Here is a 22,813-nt window from a genome sequence, read left to right as displayed (position 1 = left end):
AGTACACTAATGTCATACTTTTCTGACAATTGGAACATATTGACGTAACATATTCATTCAACATTTACAGCGTTTTTATGAGCAACAAGTTTCATTGTTTTCGGACAGTTGTCAACACTGTTACTCTCATTTGTTTCTTTCTCCAGTTAGAATTCTTTTTAAATGGCGGTCGGTTGCAAGTTGGTGTCGGTCTATGTAAATGTCTAAATTCCGTAAAATAACCGTTGAAATCTGTAAAAAAAAAATGGTTAAAATGTGAATACAAAACCCTAGAATCAAATAAATGTCAAATTAAGTTAATTTTCATTGAAAATCAATACCAAAAAGGGTTTGTAAATGTTGCCAAAACTAGTTGGTGTCCTCTTTGCTCTCGTGTGTTTTGTGTATTGATGAGAGAATTGTGTTGTTGTTCTTGCCGCTGGTTGGGTTTACTCAATCGGGAGAGTAGTGATCGAATGTTTGTGACGGACAACGGTTTGGTGCAAGATTTTTCATGGTTTCTTCCAATTGGTTTTCGCAATTGGCTATGTAATTATTCTAATTAGTTTCCTTCATTAACGTGTGTGTAAAACGACGTTCCGTTTCATTTTATCATTAACATTAAATCTTTGTTTTTTATATAATATTTCTATAAATGGTCGGAAAATCGTTTGTATAATCAATAAAAATGTTTTTCATTGAAATTTAATAGAAAAAATATCCTTTGTTCTGTGCGTTATGTTGTTTTTGTAGTCTGTCGGTTTTCGATAAATGTGTTATCAGTGGTCGGCAGTTAAAGAAAAAGTTTAAATCGTGTTTCGTTCGTTAAAAGTTAATTATGGTAAAACGGCCTAGTTCGCGATTTGTTCTCGTTAAATAAAAGTCTTGAAGTGTAATAAAATATTTTTCGAAATATAAAAAATAAAATATCATCCATTGAATGTAAATAAGAATAAGCAAATCATCATTGAATTAAAAAATATATATTTTTATAATCCAATATTCATCTATTGCATTTGTGCCTGAATTAATATTGTTTGAATAAAATCGGTTATTAAGAATGCAATTACAAATTGGTTTGGCAACAATTTTCGGAATCACCAAAAGAATAAATCAACAGTTTAGAAGTAAGTATATATTTTAAAAAAATAACTAATTAAATAGATAATTAGTCTACCAAAAAATGTTAGTATGTACTACTCTGTTCCAAAAACTGTATTAATATAATGTTATATATATGTGAAGATATAAAATTATTTCATAAAAAAACATCAAATTAAAAGTGGCCACGTAATTAAAAAAATCATGGGAAGTTTTAGTAAATTAGGTATAAATTTGTAAATTACACATAATAATACATCGAAAACTTTTGTAAATACAGTCTATATAAATTGACAACAATTTGTACAGTAGAGTCCCCACAGATTTTTGGTATTTGGAATGCCCACATTTTTGTGAAGTATGGGAACAAGTTGTGGTATATGACATTGATTTTGTACTTTTTGTAACATTATTTAGTACCAATTGAACGTCTTAAAATTGAATTTCTTTCAGAACAAAATTAAAAATAGACGAATATCCGGTTGTGTATTTATTATGGTTGATTACACATTTTCTTTTCGACTGAGAAAAAGATTCTAAAAACCTTTTAAAAGGGTTTTTTGATATGAAATTTTGTTTCTAGATCATCGTATTCATGAAATATCTATAAAACTCAAGTTGATTCATTACACCATTTATTTTGAATTTCTATATATAGGAAACATGTTAAGATTGATGTTTTCATTGTAAGAATAAATTGTTTTTGATGCAAAATACTACAAATGTTTTAGCGTTTTTAGCCTACACGTAGCATTGACCACACTGTTACTCCTATTAGAATCTCAATTCCAGATGTCAATCGTATTACACACCGGTCGGTCGCGAATTGTTCTCCTTAAACGTAAATACTTAAATTTAATCAAATATTTCGATAAAAATTGGGCAAAAAAGTGCGAATTATGTAAATTCTTTACCTATAAAATGAAATAAGTGTCAAATTAAAATGTTTTAAAAGAAATTCATCGCGAAAAAAAGTATTCGTGCATTTGTTTGTTGTTAGTGTTTGTGCGTTTTTTGCATGTGTTGAGAGAACCATGTCGTTGTATTGACGTCGGTCGATTTTACATAAACGGTTTAACAGCGATCGGATGTTCTAAAACATAGAACAAAATTTTGGCGGGAAAATTTAGTTTACATGGGAAACTGTTGTTTTGTATTCACTGTCATCTGTTAGTTATTAATAAAGTGTTATTGTAAATGATGGGAGTGATGTTATTTGGTAAATCTGTTACTTAACATATGTGTTTTGAATTATATCGTATTTTAAGGAAAAATATTTTTTTAATATTTAAGTTATAAAAAGAGATATAACAAATTATCAATATCCAAGTGATTAAATATCACATGGAGTTTTTTTTATAAAATTTATATTTGTATGTGATATTTTTTAACATAATTTTTATTAAGAGAAAGTGGTAGGTATTATGAATCCTTAATGTTTAAAATAAAAACAAATAAACAAGTAAAAATATTCCGTCAAAATATCACTTCAAACTAAGTTTTTTCCTCTTACAATGTTTTCTATATACTCTTAAATTACGAGTATGGACCGTTTTCAATGGACATAATGGCTCGTAATAAAAAGAAGCTAAATTGGTTAAGATTGATATTTTGGGTATCTAATCTTCGTATCGAAAATTCATAATATTGCCCCATATAATATATTTTATATATATTTTTAGGATAGCCCCCATATAATTGTATCTCCCATTATTCGATATTTCGAACAGTTTGGATATCTCCCTACGAAAAATATCAACGCTCATCTCATTATTCGGTATTTTGACTTATTATTCAACTGAATTTTCTGTCGACTGACTATGTCGATGTCCGAGAATAGATGGTTCATTCGACGAAGATATTCACCACAGATTGGCCAATAGATCTTGCGGAGAATTTTTCTCTCAAAACACCCCATGAGCTGCCTCATCTGCTTGCGCAAATATTTATGCTTCAAATCCATATCATCGTCTGAGCGAAATAGACTTCTGATATCTGTTGTGTTTGCAGCTTTTCGACGTCGAGTTTTCGTATATTCCGAATTGATATTCGCTCCTCGTATCGATTGAACGTCTAAAACGCTGGATGAATGCCTGCCGCCTATCACAACATGATCAAATTGATTTCTCGTTGATTGATCAGGAGAAATCCAGGTAGACTTGTGTATATGCCTTAATCTGGTGCTGCTAGCTACAATTTTATTTTTTGCGGTGGGAAAGTCAATCAACCTCATGCCGTTGTCGGATTTTTCTCCATGGAGGCTGAATTTTCCTCATGCCGTTGTTGGATGTTTCTCCATGGAGGCTGAATTTTCCTCATGCCGTTGTTGGATGTTTCTCCATGGAGGCTGAAATATTATCCCTTCAGAAATATTATCCCTTCCGATTTTTGCATTATAATCTCCTAGCAGAAGCATGGGCGCAAATAAGACTGATGAGAAGAACTTCGATTTTATACGGATTATAGCAATTCGTTCATCTACTCGCGATCAGTATCAACATTTGAGATGAAAGTGCGACCAAAATAAACCTGGGCTTTACCATGTTAATGTCAATCAGAGCCGTCGCCTGATATCTGTCATCCCCTACGGCATTCCTGGTTCAAGTAGAGTGAATCATATTTATGGAGACAAGTCTCTATATACGTCTATATTCAGGTATAGCACCCATGACCCCCATTCAAATTTATAATTCATTAAGATATTAAAAATACATGCATATAAAAACATAATTTCTTCATATCAAAAATATATTTCATTCTTTTTATTAAAAATGACTTAAACATTAAATATTTCCATATATCATAATACATTACACAATAAAAGCAACAACAATTTTGCTATTTTTAATATTGATCTCACACAAATCGATTTCAATTTAGAGAGAGACAGAGAGAGAGAGTTAATATTGAGAAATATTATATGAAATTTATAATTCAAATATGAACACTGGTTAGTTATGTAAAAAACAAATTAATGATTTTGTAAATAAAAAATTCGAATTTTATAATGGTTTTGTGGGGCCCCTGTAAAAATATATAATTTTTTCTAAAACTTATGATATGTGGCATTAATCCAAAATAGTGTTATATACATAGAAGATACTTAAAAGTAAATGGGGAAGATAGGTAACCAAATAAAACCTTAAACTAATTTAAATTAAAGCTATATTTTGGAAATTGAAACAGGCTCGTTACATAGTTTTTTAATGATATTTTTAGTAACCGCATTCATTTTTGTAGAGCCATGTAATTTTGCTTATACACTAACATTTTTGTTCTATTATGCACTTTTTGTTTAATCTCCCTAGTTAAAAATAATAACAAAAAATATTTGTATTTTTAACCAAATTCAAAACCTAAAACATCATCCAAACCATAATCGAATAGTTTGAAATCATCCGAATATATTTCATACAAATGCCTTATGGCACTGATCGGTAATGGATCGAAGTATTTGCGCAAATAGGCACGAGTATTCGATGGTTTGTGGCCGGAGGGAAATGTAACATTATCAGCACCGGTTAAGTAGAGAGCCAAGGCGGAATCATCCAAAAGGGTTTCATATTTTCCTGGAAATGAAAAGCGGAACATTAGTTTCGGGTTTTAATTTAAATACCATGTAATCATATCATACCAATGACATTATATTTCATAATACAGGGATTACACAGTCTCGATATGGGTTCCCAGTGTTCGTTATAGGTTGACTGATTGTTGAGACTTAATGAGGGTGTCAGCAGGTACTGGACAAATTCACTAAACAAAACATCATCACCATATTCCAGAGAATGATTGCTCGGATCGACACGTATACCTCGTACTATTTGCCGGCCAATACGTTTTTGAAAATATCGAGTACTCGGTCCGTTGCCTTCCAATTTGTTACGATACGCTGAGAGGATCCTCTCAAATGGATGTCGTACAAATATAAATCGGGTGTATTCTGACATCACCTTCTGCCGTTCATCTTCATCCAGGCTACTGAATTTCGTAAACATGCCATCGGAGTGTGCCAGTGAACCGGGAATTTTCAGCGGATCTGTACCATTTTGCCACATACCTTTAAGTAACATTAGTACACGTTTCCAATTTGTGCAGGCGACCTGAAAGTGGAATTGAAGGATATTAATATAAAATTTAATTTAACAGTAGAATTATTGTTATTTTTAAAATAGACATTTCAAGCTTCAATCGAAATCCTATGGATACAGGTCTGCTTTTTTGTTCTTAGAAAAAGGCCAACTTTTAAATTGTTTAAATATCATATGCAGCGAATGGAGTATCCTACTTGACCCATCAGTTGAATGTCGTAATATTGGGTGGGGCCTCTTGAGCTTAGATTTATATCTAAATTTAGGTTTCATATATGTTCGTCCAATTTTATGTAAATGGTGGAATAATTTAGGTTTTTTAAAAATCAATGCATTTTAATACCCCTATTTCATAAAATGTTAACATAGGCTGAGCCTTCCAACATTTGAACTACCACAAAACGTGCAATACCCTCCCCTCATAATTACCTAGGCTATATTACACGTTTAATAATACAATAGCAAAATAACCTCAGCTACTCGGCATGTGTAATTGTCTATTTTTTATGAGATCAGATAACAGTTTTTCTTAGAAATAAAAAAACATTAAAAAAGGTTTAATAAAACGCAAAAATACACTACGGACAAATATAAATGTGAATTATTTTAATTTCAATATAAGTCATATTTAAATTATGTGGAAACCGGCGATCATTGTCAAGTATTTTAATTTTTTTTTTTTTGCTCAAAGTTTACGTCGTTGGTCATTAAAATAAAAAAACATATTGCGTAAATCTTTTGCCAGAAAAATACCAGTTTAATAATTAGGAGGTCGACTACTTGGTCAGTCGACCGGCCGGTCATTAACTAAAGCAAAACATTTAATTGTAATGAGTTTATGTGAATTTCAGCAGCTGTTAACAGAAAAATAGCAAAGATTCAATTCAAAGTGGAACATTGAAAAATTTCCAAAAAATATTTCGTTTGGCAAATGTTTACAACATTAGCAATTTAATAGCATTTTTTATTATTAGTTGTACAATTGCACTAAAAATAAGAAACACATTCATAATGAAAATGTTGTAAACGATCGACATGATTTTTGAGCACAACATCTGGTCTCTGGTCGCCAACATTTGGCTATGGATTTTTACACAATTTCAATTTATTTTTAGTCGAATGAGTTGTCAAAAATAAAAATTCGGACTATAGTCATAATTTATTTTTCTTTTGTGAAACACGTGTAAAATTTGCCCAAACCCTAAAGATGGACTTCTCTTTTTGAAATTCTAATGTATTTGTCACATACATGTGTATGTATTTGTTTTTTTCAGTTTGACTTCCGCTTGTTAGGGGGTTATCAGTATAGACATTAAATTAGTTTGGCCAGTCAACATAAAAATAATAAAAATTTCTTAAAAAATTTTAAAGCTAATTGTTGCTACGTCAAATGCCAATCCTCTGGATGAGTAGTGTGATGATATCGAAAATAAACACATTTGAGGATTCTTTGGAAAAAAGGCAATGACTGATGATAATGATTACCTCTTACACTGGCCATTGCTATAATTTTTTGCAAGAGTGTTTTTACAACATAGAAAATATAAAATACAGACCTCGTATATCTTTTAGACCCTCAGATGACCTTAAAAATATTTTTTTAAACCTCATCATCGCCAAACCTTTTATATTGGCTTAAATAATATTTAAAAATCCCACCTTCGCCATGTCTTTCATATTGTCTTAAAAAGTATTTTTAAAAATCCACGCCCAAGGCCAATATAAGGTCGGACAGCAAGGATAGCTGAGTATTAAGTTTGCTGTCAAGTCAAATCTTGAAATCTATACAAATTTGAAATCTACATTTTTTTTGATCGTTTTTGTGAAGCACATTTGAACTATTTCAAGATTTTAATTAATTATAAATTATTTTGTGTTTTTTTTTAAAGGCGAAAAAATAGTTTTCATGTCAGCAAAAAATATGCAGTGGTAGAAAAAAAAATACATATAATATATTAAATATTTTAAGTTAAACATAAAATATGTTTAACTTAAATTTTTCATTGTTCTAAAAGTATTAAATGAAAAACATTTCCTAAAAATTCGTCAAATTAATTAGGTTGTTTTAATATGTGGTTTTTAAGGGGACCCCCCCCATTTTTTTGATTTAATTCAAATCTACACTAATTCAAGAATGTGCCTACAAAATTTCAAATGAAAATCTCAAGAACTCTTGAATATATAGCCGTTTTTTTGTGTCAGCATCAAGTGACGGATAAAGGGCTTCTCAAACTTTAAACACGTTTTTCTCTTTTGCGGATGGCGGGCACGATAACTCAAAAACTAATAACCCAATCGATTCAAAATTTTTACACGTTTCTCTGTGAGTGTATAGCTATCGTATGAACTAGGATAAATCCAATCGGTGAAGATCTTCCTTATTTTTTAACTTGGTTTTTTGTAAAAAATCGGCGATTTTCCAAAAATATTTTTTCAAAGGTCCGCTATTTTGTTAATTTTAGAGCGAAGTCAATAATCCTAGTTCATACGAGAGACAGACATTTGCTATTTCTAACACCGTTGGAATTTTCGGATTCTGATCATCCAGTGGGGAGTTATCATGCCCGCCATCAAAAATAAGGATTTTTCTTTAATTACAAAAACAACAACAAAACAATAACAAAAATTTTTGTAAATTATTTTCTTCTCTTTTAAATCTTCAATTATATATGTGCAAAGTTACAAACATTAAGAAGCATTGGTATTGACTTATCAGCCCATTGAAAATCTAGAATTTAAATTAAAATGGAGAATTGGGGGGGGGGGGGAGGGGGTGGTTCCCTTAAATAAGACCTTTTTATATTTTGCAAAATATAATTAGTTTTTACTTATAGGTAACAATAAATCATTATATTATTATTATTTCAATATATGATATTGAAATTTTTCATTTTTTCATTTTCAACACTTTTTGGTATCGTCACGGCATGGAGGCTACAAAGTTAGCACAAATGCTCGAATGAATACCACGCTTCCTGAACCTTTTTCACCTTTTGGAGCCTATATTTACTTTTAAAGCTTCCAATTTACTCCCCAGAGATTCCAATAGAGTGTGATAGCGATGAACATACTAATATCGGCACATCGTTTTCGACAAACCAGGCAATAACACTTCTGACAGAGGTTTTAAATCGTTATCCTGCAAAAATTGAAATTTTAGGGACATTTCCTTTTCCGCACATGGAAGCATCTTATTTTTGAGGATCTTTAAATAATCACAGGCTTCCTTTTGTCCTTGTACTTATGAAATTGAATCAATAAGGATCCGTCACCGCGTTTGAGGTCTTCTTAATGTATTTTGGGTCGTGCAGGACGTCGAATATATGTTTTTCCTTTTATTTCCCTTTCGATATGAGCTACATGATCGAAGTTGCAACGAAAAGGAAAACCAGAGAGATACTACATTCCCACGATTGTGCCACGCGTTTTGCTGTTGGTTAAGCGGCTCATGAGGCATATTGGACAATGTGGTTTACAAATTTCGTAACTTGATATGTAGTATTTATGTCTAGTATTATTGCGAAATTGCATCTACGAATTAAATTCAATCGTTTCAAGGTTCGGACATTTGCTATCACACCAGAACATCCCTTTTCAGAGCAGATTTTTCTTATAGTGACGGATTTTTTTCCATACAGACTACAATATTATTTCTTCTATGGTATACAACTGCATATTGTGCAACCTTAGGAAAATAAGGAGTTGGCTTTGAACGCTAAGGCGCCAGGCAACAATCAACGGATGCCATAGGAACCAGGATTCCGTCCTATCCAAACACAATTATTTTTGTTTGATCTGACCCCAATACATTTTTCAACGTTTGGTGGTTCAGATGTTCTTTGGAAAATTATACTTTTTTTCTATATATGCAGGTTTTCAACCGTAAACAATGAGTTATTTTAATAAGTATTTAATTGATGTTTGACACATTTTGCTAAAAGACTAAAAGCTCTACTTATTTTCCCTTTCTTAAAGTTATATAGTTACCCTTATCTGATATTATTTTATATAAAGTGTTTTATTTTAGTATGTTACTCCACTACGTTTCCTTCGTCTGTTGCTTAAAAGAGGGACTTTTCTTGGCGTACGACCCATAAGCTATGCTTCCTGGGAATTTATTACATATTGTGCGACTCGTCACAGGTACACAAGTGTTTTTTAGTTTGCCGTACTATAAGTTGGTCCAAACTTTTTAGGGTTTTTTGAACGGCTTTCTGCGTTATTGTTGTAATGAAGAGCATTATATATCCTACACTTGGAACAATTTAGAGTTTGAGTAATTTTTCATATGGGACACTTCTTTCATGACTTCTGAGCCATCAACACACTTCCTAAAAGGTTGCGCAAAAACATGCATGGTAAACAATTGTAGGTGTGTGAATAAATTATCCCTCGCTACAACAAAAATCTGTTTTGAAAAAGGACTGTTTCTACAATGAAGACAAATGTCGAACCTTGACAAAGTGCGCATCAGAGCGAAATAAATACAAGTTATCAACATACGACCATTGTAATGCCACATAGACCAATATGCCTGATGAGCCGCTTAACCAAGGTTCTTCTCCTGGCTTTCATTTTCATTGCAAAACTTAGATCATTAAGCTCGACTCGAAAGAGTATAAATAAGTCACTTAAAAACTGAGAAATATATAAAGGGCCAGAATTATATATTGTTTTTTTAATTAAATAAATATAAAAATAATTATTTAAAGAAATAAATAAAATATTTTAAATTTATAAAGCTTTTCCCTCAAACATTCCTGAAATACATTTCCCCTAATCTATTTGATTTCATTGCACTGTTTTTCTCACAGACCTTGAGAATCTATGTTAAGAAAGTGTGATGATCCGCTGTCGCATATAGTTTGTCACCCACTAATATAAATCATTACGGAAGTAATTGCATGAATGTCGGGCGATAGAAAGCCGAGGCTTAATTGACTGTTTATCTATCTGTCTGTGAGTTGATGGCACACAATCAAGTTTCAGACATAGAAATGCATCTCACAATACAGATAGACGTTGCTATTCGGGAAAAGAAAATAAATTATATGGCTGGGAATAATTTGATTTATACATTGGCACACACACAGATGCCACACAAAGCGATGTTTGACTGTAACAACAAATTGCATCTTTAACTAGTTTCTTTAAATATATTTGCATGGTGATATCGAATGTGCACCACATAAAGTGAACACATACCGACTGCCAGTGAGAAGGCGGATATTCAATAATTGTGAATGAGAACTGACGGCACCATGTGTGTGTCAGATACCAGTAGCCGCAGCACACAAATCTGCCACCCAAGTCTGTGTTTTAATATCTTTAAACAATTGAGAGATATTGAAAAAAAAAATATGTGTCAATTTGTTGATGTTGTTCATATTCTAAAATAAGAACATTTTGGATGCGTTTTAAAAAATATGAAATGTCTGACAATGTAAAAAGAAATATTTATAGCTTAATGGTTATCCATAAAGAGAAACATATTCAAAAATATATATTTTAAACATGAGCTATTTTCCACCGAGGTTCGGATCTCGCCACATATACTTGTCAATTCCTTTTTTTTAATTTTGATAGTGACAACTATAACCTATCCCTAATAATGTTATGCGTCACAATTTCAAAAGAATTTAACATGTCACAATTCTAATAATGTTGCCTATATTTCTTCACCCCACAGTACATGTATCTATTATTATATTATTTTCCAAATCAAAATAGAAATCCTTTTTCACAAATCATCGTATGGTTGGGTGTATACACTAAACATATATTTTTTATATATTTACTTTAACGATAATTGGTTATCACAGCTCATTAATGAAATAATTACTCATTCGGGTTTCAGCCAAACGAAAATACTCCAACAAACGCAGGTATCAAAGGCCAAACAAAACATGTTGTTACTTAGCATTAAATATTGATTAAATGTTACGTGTTCTAGCCGAAATAATATTCTATTAAATATTAGATAAGACGAGAGAACTATCGAACAATGTTACCAGAATTTTATTATTTTAATAATTAAAAAATATTTTGCCGGGGTAAAAATGGGTATTTGACGAACGTTTAACTCTAACAATGAAAACCTCTTTCAATGAATTTATATTCATGGACATAAAGAGAGGAGACGTTTAAATATCCCACTTTTTTTAAAAAGCTTAGAGTTAATTCTGTTGTATTATCGATTATGAACGTCTGCTTTTTGTGACAATTGTGAATGACATAGATTTTTTATTTATTTATAAAATAACGCATAAAGATGATGTTGGCGATAATCCAAAATAAAACATATAATCTCTTTTCTACATACGTCAACAATTTGACATTTGCGTTCATTAAACCGTCTGAAAGTGATTTCAATTGGAACTTTGAACCACAATTATCTTTATGGGAAATATATATTTTTTTATTAAAAATTGTGACAAAAATCTGGCAACATTTTACAATTCCTAAACTAATCAATCATATCATACGATAAAATATCATGTTGAACAAAATAACACAAAAAATACCAAACAAAACATCTGGTTACCAAATGGGTAATTATGGTCAATTCGGTTTGTTTAATTTCTGTGTCAATTAATGTTGACGTTTCAAAACAAAAATTCAAATTTGTCACAGCTTTTAATTATTTAACCATTTGATTTAATTTTTGGACACAAAAATTATAACCGGAAGATATGAATATGTGAAATAATTAAAATTATTTAACAAATATGATTCCATATTTCGTACACCTGTTGTTTAGTTTTTAATTGTATATATTTATTTGCATGTGTGTATGTTTATTCAACATCGTGACAAAATATTCAATACAATATTGAGAAAAAAGAAAATCATTTTAGTTTTAAGCAATATGAAAAGTCTGTATATTTGTTAGTTAACAGCACCCGATTCAAGCATCTCAATATACACAAGTGCATCTGGCTTTCTCCCGATCAAATAACGAGAAATCAGACTGATCATGTTGTGATAGACGGAAGGCATTCATCCAGTGTTTTAGACGTTCGGTCGATCAGAGGAGCGAATGCCAATTCGGAGTGCCTTGTGGCAGCCAAGGTGCGCACCCATCTTAATATAGCAGCAAAGGTGCGATCTAATGTAACTCGGAAACTCGTCGTCGAAGAGTTGCAAATACAACAGCTTACTTACTTGATTGACGAAAGCACTCCTTGTACAAATAATAATATAGAAACACAATGACATAGAATTGCCCATTTCCTACAAACTCCAGCAAAAGCAACACTTGAGTACCAAAAATCACCATCAAGAAACCCATGGTACGATCAGGAGTGTGGTAATGCTACTGAGGTGAAAAACGCAGCTATAGGGCAATTCTGCAGATAGTAACAACACGCAATGCGAGAGAGAATTATCAGGAGCTAAGCCGAGAGGAGACACAAATTTTCATAAAAAAGCAGAAAGCGCAAAAAAACGTGAGCGGGAGCAAATAGATATGAACAGGAGTCAGAACGAAGTCCGGAAATTCTACCAACGAGTAAAACACCAAACCGAAGGCTTTGGTGCAGGCATTCTCCTGTAGAGATGAAGATGGAAACCTGGTGACAGAAACAATAGCATGTTGAGGATCTAGAAAGAGCTTTTTGGTGAAGAACCCTGGTATAGTTTGTATACCGCCTTACCAAGATATGGTCAGAATAACAATTAATCGGTTGAAGAATAATAAAGCAGCAGATGCCTGCCGAACTATTCAAGACCGGTTGTCAGATGCTGGTACATGCACCAGCTGAATAGTACTATTTGGCTAGAAGAATGCATTCCCAATGATTTGAACTTCAGCGTACTGTGTCCCGTGTACAAAAAAGGAGACAAGACGTTATGTACCAACTATAGAGGAATTAGTCTCCTTCCCATCGCATATAAAGTGCTATCCAGCGTTCTGTGTGAACGACTGAAGCCAATGGTCAATGTCGTTATTGGACCATACCAATGCGGCTTCAGTCCTGGCAAATCCACTACAGACCAGATTTTCACTCTGGGCCAAATCTTGGAAAAGACACATGAAAAAGACTTCGACACATTCCATCTATTCGCATTCAGAGATGTTTAATGCCATGTCTGCATACGGCTATGCAGGATACTTTAACTGGCACAAGGTCAGCAGTTAATGACGGAAAGGACCCCTTTGAGCCGTTAAAAACCGAGCTAGGGTTCAGACAAGGTGACATCCTCTCATGTGACCTTTTTTTAACATCCTGTTGGAAAAGGTCATACGGGAGGCAAGTGTGAACAGAAATGGCACACTGTATCCCAAAGGGTCGAATATTGCGAGCGGTAACAACCACATTTGAACACGTTGAGAAGAGGTCTGCCAAAGTGGGTCTGTCAGTAAATGATAAGAAGACCAAGCTGATGGTATCAACACGCAATACGTCCAGTAGACTCGGACCAACTGTGGAACGTGAAAACTACAGTTTCGAGGTAGTCAAAGATTGTATACACTTATGACATCAGTTTTGAAATTCGGAGAAGAATAGCGTTCGCCAACATATGCTACTATGGCCTAAGTATGCAATTTAGAAACAAGGCCACCTTTCGGCAGACCAAACTCACACCTTTTTAAGACGCTGATACTACGCGTGCTGTTGTATGGATCAGAAGCATGGGTACTTGCGCAAGCTGATGAGGCAGCTCTTGGAGTGTTTGAGAGAAAAATTCTCCAAAAGATCTACGGGTCGACGGTGAATATCGGCAATGAATGAACTACGAGCTATACCATATATATGGACATAAACACAGTTAGACGAGTCGAGCTGCAGCGTCTACGGTGGCCATGTTGCGCGAATGTTTGAAGATGCCCCAGCTCAAAGACTTATAAAACCGATCCTACTGATTTTTCACGCAGATTGGAAGGTCACGAATTCGATGGAAACAAATGTTCTGCCTCGAGCCAACTAATTAAGTAAGAATATTTGATATATTTTAAAGAGACCTTATTAAATTGAATTACAAATACAAATAGGATCTTTTGCAAGCACATATGATAGTCCCCTTTATTTTCTAGTTCAATTTCTTTAATGGCGCAATGATAGAAAATTCCATTGGGTGTTCCACCTTCGTAGATTGTTCAGTATCTAAAACTTAGCAATTTATTCTGAATATATTCAATGTAAATTATGCTCTCCCTTTCTCTATTCAAATTAATAACCCCTTCAAAATATTATTCGAATAAATTTCCCCGAAATCCAAAATTATTGCAAAAATAATACCGCACATAAATAAACGAAATTGGATTTTTATTGGGACCATTAACAATTTCGGGAGAATTATGTGCGGCATTCTTCACATGTGTATCATCATTCAGACAACACAACATAGATATATGAGAGATTGAGATTTCATTCACTATTTCAATTCACGAAAATAGTGTTTATTCGTGTGATTTGGATTGAAATTGAAAGAGATCCATTCTGTTGTTGTGGATACAAATTTTCACAAAATCTAAAGATGATGACCAATCGATTTACCGGACAGACCGACCACTCGACAGTTGAAGAGATGTTTTATTTGGCAAATACATGTTTGTGGAGCACTTTGCTCGGCAAACAAGGCACTTCAATTATTTGTTTTTCTGTGATTTCTTTTTGTTTATTTCTAACATTTTTTTTCTTTGCTTTTGGAATATGTCGGGTGGGAATTGATTGATCCACTTAAGTAAACATTTGAAATCTTGGAACTATTGACAACATAACTGAATATAATCAATTTTGTTTGTTTTGAGGTAATTGTACCAAATAGGCTATTATTTGCTTCGATAAGTTTTGTATCCGAACGATAGTTTGTAGTAATACGTAATATGCTGCTAGTGAAATTTTAAGGTTTGAAGCAATACGATTTCGTGTTCAAATCTCGCTAAAGGAATTAGCGATTTCTTACAATTTCGCTCTTCTTTTATACAGCTTCTTGATCGGTAAATTAACAGTTGTAATGAAAAGGTATTATAAAACAAGGTTGTTCTTAAAAGGTACTTTCGGAATTATGGATTAATTAAAAATTATATTATTTGCGTATAAAATTCTGACGCAAAAGATAAAAAGTTTTCCTAAAATTTTTGTTGTTCAGTGTAGTCCACTGCTTAAGGTCTTGACAAATCCATTGGTAATCTTATCACAGATAACATTTATGTTGTAGTTAATCAAGTGCCGCCTAGTAAAAGAAAATTAATTGATATCAAGTATCAAGTTATTTTCAATAGTTTAGAATAGAATACTTGACGAATTGCATTTTGAATATCAGCGAAGGGGAAAAAACTTAGCAAATAAGTCATAAAGGTGACACACTTCTTATCACTGAGTTAATTAACAATAGTAGTATCATCCTCAGCTTTTTATTATTTATAGACATGGGCTTTAGTCAAAAGGTTTTTATTAAATAAGCTGATTACAAATCAACTAAATTGGGATTTTTTTCTTTACGTCTTTGCTGTTCTCTTTATTTAATTAAGGAGACTAGTGATTCGCAATCAGGGCTTATTGAATTACCTTTATCAAGAGTTGCTGCTGGAAATTAATTTTTTGTTTATTTTTCTTTTAATAAATCATTATCACTAATCCATATCATTTCTATTTAAAAAAGGGTCAATAATTATTTATTCAATTCAAATTGATTAGAAAATATTTGATTGGCCCAGAGTACTTGAGTTTGTGAATTTGATGTTTTTAGAAATAACACAAATACCTTTAAAATGTAATCAGTGTAAATTTCTAAAAGCACTTGGTAATATTCCGCACAATTGGAAGAAATATTTAATATTAATACCCTGCAAACTAACTCGTTATATGTCGAATATATAATAAAGCCAAACGGAGGCTTTTAATCAAATAACTTGGATGACTTTTGACAACCATTTCTTAACAGCGAAATCGTAGGTTAGGTTTTTGTCGACTAAATCTTACAAAGACAAAATAACCGCATTTGTAATTCAAATAATTACATTTTTAATTCCAATTTTTAATTTGATATTACAAATATTTTATTTGGAAATTCCTTTAATTATTTTGAATTGCAATCATTTATGATCGCTGCCCTGTCCATGACATTAAAATTCTGCTAGGAAATGTTAATGCAAAATTCGGATTGGAAAATATTTCTTTTGTCCCACCGTCGGAAATTTCAGCCTCCATGTAGGAACATTCGACTACGGCATGAGGTTGATTGACTTCGCGGCAGCAAAAAACATGGTAGTTAGCAGCACCAGATTCAAGCATATCGATATAAACAAGGCCACCTGGATTTCTCCCGATCAAACAACGAGAAATCAAATCGACAATATTGTGCTAGACGGAAGTGTTTAAGAAGTTCGATCGATCTGAGAAGCGTTGTGTTAACGTTGCAGCAAAGGTGCGATCTAGCACAACACGAGAACTCGACGTCGAAAAGCTTCAAAAAGAACCCTACTCCGCTTAACTTACACACCTATTTGACGGAAGCACTCCTTATCCCGATAAGCACAATGGCAAATAATTGTCCCTGCAAACTGCAGCAAAAGCAAGGAGGAATACATGCCTAATGATTGAAACCTCAGCATTCTGTATCTTGTGCACAAAAAAGGGGATAAGGCAATGTGAGCCAACTACAGAGGAATAAATCTCCTTCCCATCGCATATAAAATGCTATCCAGCGTACTGTGTGAACGACTGAAGTCAATGATCAATGATATTATTGAACCATACCAAAACTGCTTCAGACCTGGCAATTCCACCATAGACCAGATTTTCACTCTGCGCCAAATCCTGGAAAAGAAACACGAAAAGCACATGGACACATTCCACCTAAAGCCGCATTCGACAGCCCTATCCGTTCAGGGGTGTTTAAAGCCAGGGTCAGCAGTTAAAATTGGAAATTACTTTTCTACCCCTCTACGGACCGATCTCTTAAAATCCTGCTGGAAAAGGCCATACGAGATGCAAATGTGAACAAAATCTCTATACACCAGCATATTTAACTCGCCTAGGCCGACGACATCGACATAATGGGTGTAACATTGCGAGCGATAACAGCTACCTTTGAACGAATGGAGAAGGAGTCTGCCAAAGTGGAGAAGCAGAAAATGGCGAGGAGACCAAGCTAATGGTATCAATTCGTAAGACGTCCAGTAGATTCGAATCAACTGTGGAAATTGAAAACTACAGCTTCGAGGTAGTCAAAGATTTTATATACCTCGGTACCGCCATAAATAAAACTACTGACATAAGTTTTGAAATTCGGTGAAGTATTTTGTTGGTCAACAGACGCTACTATGGCCTTTGAACATTGCAGTTTAGAAACAAGGCCACCCCTCTCCAGACCAAACTCTCACTCTACCAGACGCTAATACCAGTACTGGTGTATGGATTAAAATAATGGGTACTTGAGATGAGGCAACTCATGGAGTTTTTGAGAGAAAAATTCTCTGAAAGATCTACGGACCGATCTGCATCGACGGTGAACAACGGCATCGAATGAACCACGAACTTTGCCATCTCTACACGGACATGGTCAGTCCTATCGATCTGAAATCTATTCACGGTCATGGTCGGTCGTATCGAACTGCAGCGACTATGGTGGCAACGTTGCATGGATGGATGAGGATGCCCCAGCTCAAAAGGCATATAAAAGCGAGCCTACATATGGTTCACGCAGAATGGGGAAGGCCACGAATTCGATGTAAAGATTAAGCGGAGGATGACATATCAAAGAATTGTCTTTCAAACTGGTAAAATTGGGCACAAGATCGACGCGCCTGAAAAACTTTTTAAGGTCAAGAAGAAGTTAACCCTCTGGTAAAAAATTTTGGTAGGGAAATTAGAAAACCGAAAATGTTTTTTTTTTCTTTTAAGAAGTATTTTTAATATTGGCTTCATTGCAGACATTCTAATGGATTTTTTTATTTTTCTTATTAAGGGAATATAAAATTTACCTTATTTTTGTCTATGGTATTTTAATTGAAATTGTACATATTTTTTTATAATGTCAGCATGTTCTAAGAATTTCAACAGTATTCAATTTCCCATTCCTGCTACTAATTTTATGTTTATTAAATTTCAGATTAAGTTTCTATTCGCATAAAAAAGTGTTTATTAAGACGCAGTTTCTTAATACTGCCCCATTAATGATTACAATGAACTTTTTGATCTTTACTCAGTGTAATTATATACAACATGCAGCAGATTATTATTATTATTAAAATACAACAACAAAAAACATCAAGAAATAAAAACTATAAAAAATAACTTATTGCATTGTGGTGTGATTATATTTCCATTAGCAAATGGTCAAGTATCGAGTTATTTAAAAAAAAAAAAAATAGGTAAATCGTTTTGAGTAATTTGAACTGTAGTTTTATGCTTAAATTAATACCACATGAAATATGAACTCACAAATAATTATTTACTATTTCAAGCAATAAAACTATATAGGTATAGGTACAAATGTGAATTCTGCGAAAATCAAGTTATAACAGAAGAAAACTTTTTTATAATCCTATTTCTGAAATGAATGAAATTTATTTTTTTAATATTCACTAAATTTTGTTGTATTTTCAATTTCATATAATTTTGGCTCATAAGGAATGTTAGAAATCGAAAGGGTATTTTATTATTGGTCCCTGTCCTCTTGGTCAGATATGCACGTGACAAAAATTCGCATGAAAACGATAGTTTTTTTTTTCAATTAACAAAATCAAACTCTCAGAATATTCTATTGTGTACAGAAATTTTCCTTTTTCTTATTGTAAACATTACTAATAAAATTTCAAATTCACTTTAATTCATTGTTTATTTATGCAATTTAATTTTTTGTGGCGTTTTTGCCCACAGTCTAGGTCATTTCAATAAATAGTCAAATCAAAGTTTGAAATCGTTCAGCTAGCCGCCAGCCAATTGTTTGTTGATCAGCAATAGATTGTTTATATTGAGAAATAGAGCACAACACAAAACTCAATAACAGAGAATATAGAACAGAATTCTATTATGGGAATTAATTAACACATTGTACCTAATTTTCATGTGTCCCACATATTTGGAAGAAATTTCCGCATACTTTTGTGGTCCAGTGTATGAAGGGTAAACTAAATAAACAAACAACCAAACACACAAAAGATGGGAACGAAAGTTCTCTTTCTTTTGTTGCTCTTTGTCTCAATCGCTCTGGCGATTATATAGATGGGCATGTTTCCTTAAATAAAATCAAACCTTTAATAAAAACTAAAAAACTACAAGAACAACAAAAGAAACCTAACATATGCGACGGGATTTTATGGCTTGGTCGGTATTTTTGTGTGTATGAGTCGGCGTTTCAGCTCGTATGATTTTTGAGAATTCTGTTTTACACAGACAGCAAAAGACAACAACAAGAATTTTGACTTAAAACCCCCCAAAAAACAGGCAAGCATAAACCACAACAACATACTCTGGCCCAACACGATACCGAAACAGTAGATGCAAAAGTCCAGAAGGCAGTTTTGCCATTGAAAGCAAAAAAAAAAACGAAGCTTCAATAATTTATTTTTTTAAGTTCAATAAACCTCTAAATCATAATGGAAAACCAATAACAGAAACATTGATGTAAATGTATACAATCAATTGAAACTGTCCAGGCAATTGTCTTTGGAATATGGAAGAAAATCAAATTCGGTATAATTTTGAATTTCAAATGATGGATTCAAGCTATTTCCAATCATATACAGACAGAGACAATTTTTTTACAAGTTTGGGTTGGACAAATTTCTTACCGAAATTCTATCTACTTCAGTATTTTGGAATTACTTTGAATAATATTAATATTTATAATATGGAATCATTGGAGCTGGGATTGTTTTGTATAGCAAACATATGAACGAACTCTTTTTAGACGACGGCAATTTGGTTCGCGAAAACTACACATAGATAATTTTAGAATGCCATCTTGAAAACTGTCTCCTCATGACACCTATCGTACTTTCGAAATCCTTAATTTCCGTACAAATATTGGGAATTTTGTGCATCATTCACATAAAATCGGACGAAACTATATATGGGAGCTATATCTAAATCTGAACCGAGTTTTCCCAATAGGGTTCGTCCTTGGGCCAAATAAATGAGCTGTGCCAAATTTCATTCAATTCGGATGATAAATGCGACCTGTACTTTGTTTACAATTTAACATGGACATATGGACAGCCGGACGGACATGCATAAATCGACTCAGAAAGTGATTCTATGCATATTGTCAAAAGGAACCATGTGTCTATCTCGCTCCTAACATAGCTTCCTCATAACAACAGAGCAAAAGCCATCTATCGACATTTGTCGACGTATGAGTTGTCTTATCTTTATGTTTATATGGCTTTGTAAATATTTCGATGAGGGTTCCGATACAATATTTTCACAAAAAGAAATGTTTATTAATTTTAATCGGCAATCCGTTAAATTGAAATTAAATAAAACATATATTTAAATTTAATTTTGTTCCCTGTTAAATTCACCACCATGTTGCCCCTGTAGCGAAATAACACTTTGGCCCACAAACTTAATTTTCAAACTCACCTTCGGCACATAACAGTATAAGAATTTAAAATCCTTATCCACAATCATATGATCCATTTGTTCGTCGGTTAAATCATTTAAATCCTGTTGACTATAACCCAATGTATCACATTGTCTTTGCAAATATTCCTGACGTTGCATATTTATCGTTTGGGTCAATTCCAAACTACGTTTGGTAATTTTCACCTTATTATTATTGACATCTTCGAAGGCGCCACGTATCAGATCAATTTGTAGCGTGAATAAAAATACAATAACAACTATGGAAACGAAGAGGGATTTACGATTAAAGAATTTCCTGCGATTAATGGAAAATGATGATGGCGATGATTCCGCTTCGGATGTGGAGAAATTTGATATTAAATTATCTTCAACACAATCCAAATGTTGATTCGCAGAATCATCTGTAGTAGAGGCGGGGGCAACAGTTGTTGGAGTAGTCTTCATCATCTTCTTGGTTTCACACAGAACGGAATGCTGTTGTAGCAACAACTTTTGACAATCGGGTTGTTGTTGTTGTTGGATTTGATGCGGGTTGATGCTGATGTTGTACAATGAAGCAGGAGCGGATACTTTGACACTGAATATTTTCTTTTCTTGACTCTGGCCTTGATTGCAATTAATTGGCACATGGAATGTTTCTTGGACTTTGATTGTTGTTGTGGTTGCTTTTCTTTTAAAATCATTTGGTGTTATTTTCAAAATTTGTTAAATTTAATACTTTATTTAAATTAATTTCTTTTCTTTTATTTGCTTATTATAATGCAGTAATATCAACAACACTTTCTTTCCTTCTTTCAACTCAATTTCAAAAACAAACACTTATTGGCTGACCCAATAACCAACCATGTGGTGGCCAGCTTTTTATTGCCGCTTTTTGCCCAAATATTTTTCACGTTTGGTAAACTTTAGAGTCTGTGCATTCTCGATGCCACATTCACTTAACAATTTGCGACCGTTTTCATCATTTATCAGCGATTTGGTGGCGGGATCGAATAGAGCGTATGTTCGCCATAGGTAACGCCAGCTAACGCACGGCCTATGTTGATGACCGTTGTGTGCCGCAGAACAAACTAATTCACCAGTTCGCCGAATGGACTGTTTGGACTTCAACAACGTTGCTGTTGCTGCCATTGTCTCACAGGTTGTTGTTTTTCTTGTAATGCTATTGTCTTGCTCTTGGCATTTCTCTTTGGCGGTGTTATCGTTATTGCTCTCTAGCTGGCTGTTAGTAGTAGTCGTTGTTGTTTTGTTTCCACTTGCCCACCACGCCAACAGAGTGCCATCCATATTGGTAGTGGCTTGTTGGATCACATTTTGTGTTCTCCGGCGTAGACGCTCTTCTTGACGTTCTCTTAACTCTCTTTTTTGTTGAATGTTTGCTTGTGCGGCAATGGCTTTCTTTAACTGTGCAATAGTGGGTTGATCTTGTGGCAAACCAATAATATAATTTTGGAAAACTCTTTAGTTCAACATGGTAGAATGGCGGGGATGTTCAGTGGAGAAGGCAATATTTAAGATTGAGTTCGGAAATGGATTGGAAAGTGTAATAAATGGTGTGGTATATTATTAGAGTATTCCAAAACTACAATAGTATGGAGGGTATATTAATTTTGTCATTCCGTCCTGATCAGGGTAAATTCTAAGACGATCTAGCCATGTCCGTCCGTCTGTTGTAGTCCGCTATGTAATGAAAGTGAGATAGGGTGCTGAAATTTTGCATAATGTTGTATTTTGTCTGCAGGCAGGTCAAGTTCGAAGATGGGCTATATCGGACTAGGTTAAGGGCTATATCGGACTAGCCCCCATATAATTGGCAAATTGTATATTTATTATGTAGCTATGTTGGTCTAGGTTTAGACATAGCTTCATAAAAGGGTACTCTTTTGTGGATCTTGCGTGCGTTTTTCAATCGAAGTTGTTTAAATATGGTACATTGTATTTTTATTATGTAGTGGAGAGAAAACTAAAAATTATTAATGGTACGGTCATTTTTCTGTATTTTTGGGTGAGTTTTTAAACTGAATTTGCTGTACGCAAAGTACTAAATCTTTGCGTTTTTATTCGGTACCCAATTTACCCACTAAAAATTATAAATATTGATCC

The 22,813-nt window shown here is 33.4% G+C and overlaps 2 protein-coding genes across 2 annotated transcripts; both read right to left on the bottom strand.

Annotated features, from left to right (window-relative positions):
• Window positions 1-4,408: 4,408 nt before the first annotated feature.
• LOC133332963 (carbohydrate sulfotransferase 13) lies at window positions 4,409-21,157 on the bottom strand. Its single transcript, XM_061541327.1, has 3 exons — window positions 20,708-21,157; window positions 4,715-5,183; window positions 4,409-4,649 (listed from the first exon to the last, which is right to left on the bottom strand). The coding sequence occupies exons 1-3, from the start codon at window positions 21,155-21,157 to the stop codon at window positions 4,420-4,422; spliced, it is 1,149 nt and encodes a 382-aa protein (XP_061397311.1). The 3' UTR covers window positions 4,409-4,419.
• A 411-nt stretch (window positions 21,158-21,568) lies between these two features.
• Window positions 21,569-22,169, bottom strand: LOC133332960 (uncharacterized; the record flags this gene model as incomplete). The annotated part of the gene is made up of 1 exon (XM_061541324.1): window positions 21,569-22,169. A coding segment is annotated over one exon (598 nt), but the record flags the coding sequence as incomplete, so codon positions are not given.
• Between the last annotated feature and the right edge of the window lie 644 nt (window positions 22,170-22,813).

This window comes from Musca vetustissima, unplaced genomic scaffold (assembly GCF_032173495.1).
Source record: "Musca vetustissima isolate MV318-11 ecotype Yass unplaced genomic scaffold, APGP_CSIRO_Mvet_v1 utg130463, whole genome shotgun sequence".
Lineage (NCBI taxonomy): Eukaryota > Metazoa > Arthropoda > Insecta > Diptera > Muscidae > Musca > Musca vetustissima.
Note: the sequence above shows the minus strand (reverse complement) of the source record. Positions and strands in the feature narration are given on the sequence as shown.

What these genes read in the sequence shown, in the direction of transcription:
- LOC133332963 (XM_061541327.1), bottom strand. Translation starts at nt 21,157, where the DNA reads ATGATGAAGACTACTCCAACAACTGTTGCCCCCGCCTCTACTACAGAT. An exon ending in TATACTGTTATGTGCCGAAG is followed by an intron (nt 5,184 to 20,707) that starts GTGAGTTTGAAA and finishes TTCCACTTTCAG; the next exon opens with GTCGCCTGCACAAATTGGAA. An exon ending in TATGAAATATAATGTCATTG is followed by an intron (nt 4,650 to 4,714) that starts GTATGATATGAT and finishes TTTCATTTCCAG; the next exon opens with GAAAATATGAAACCCTTTTG.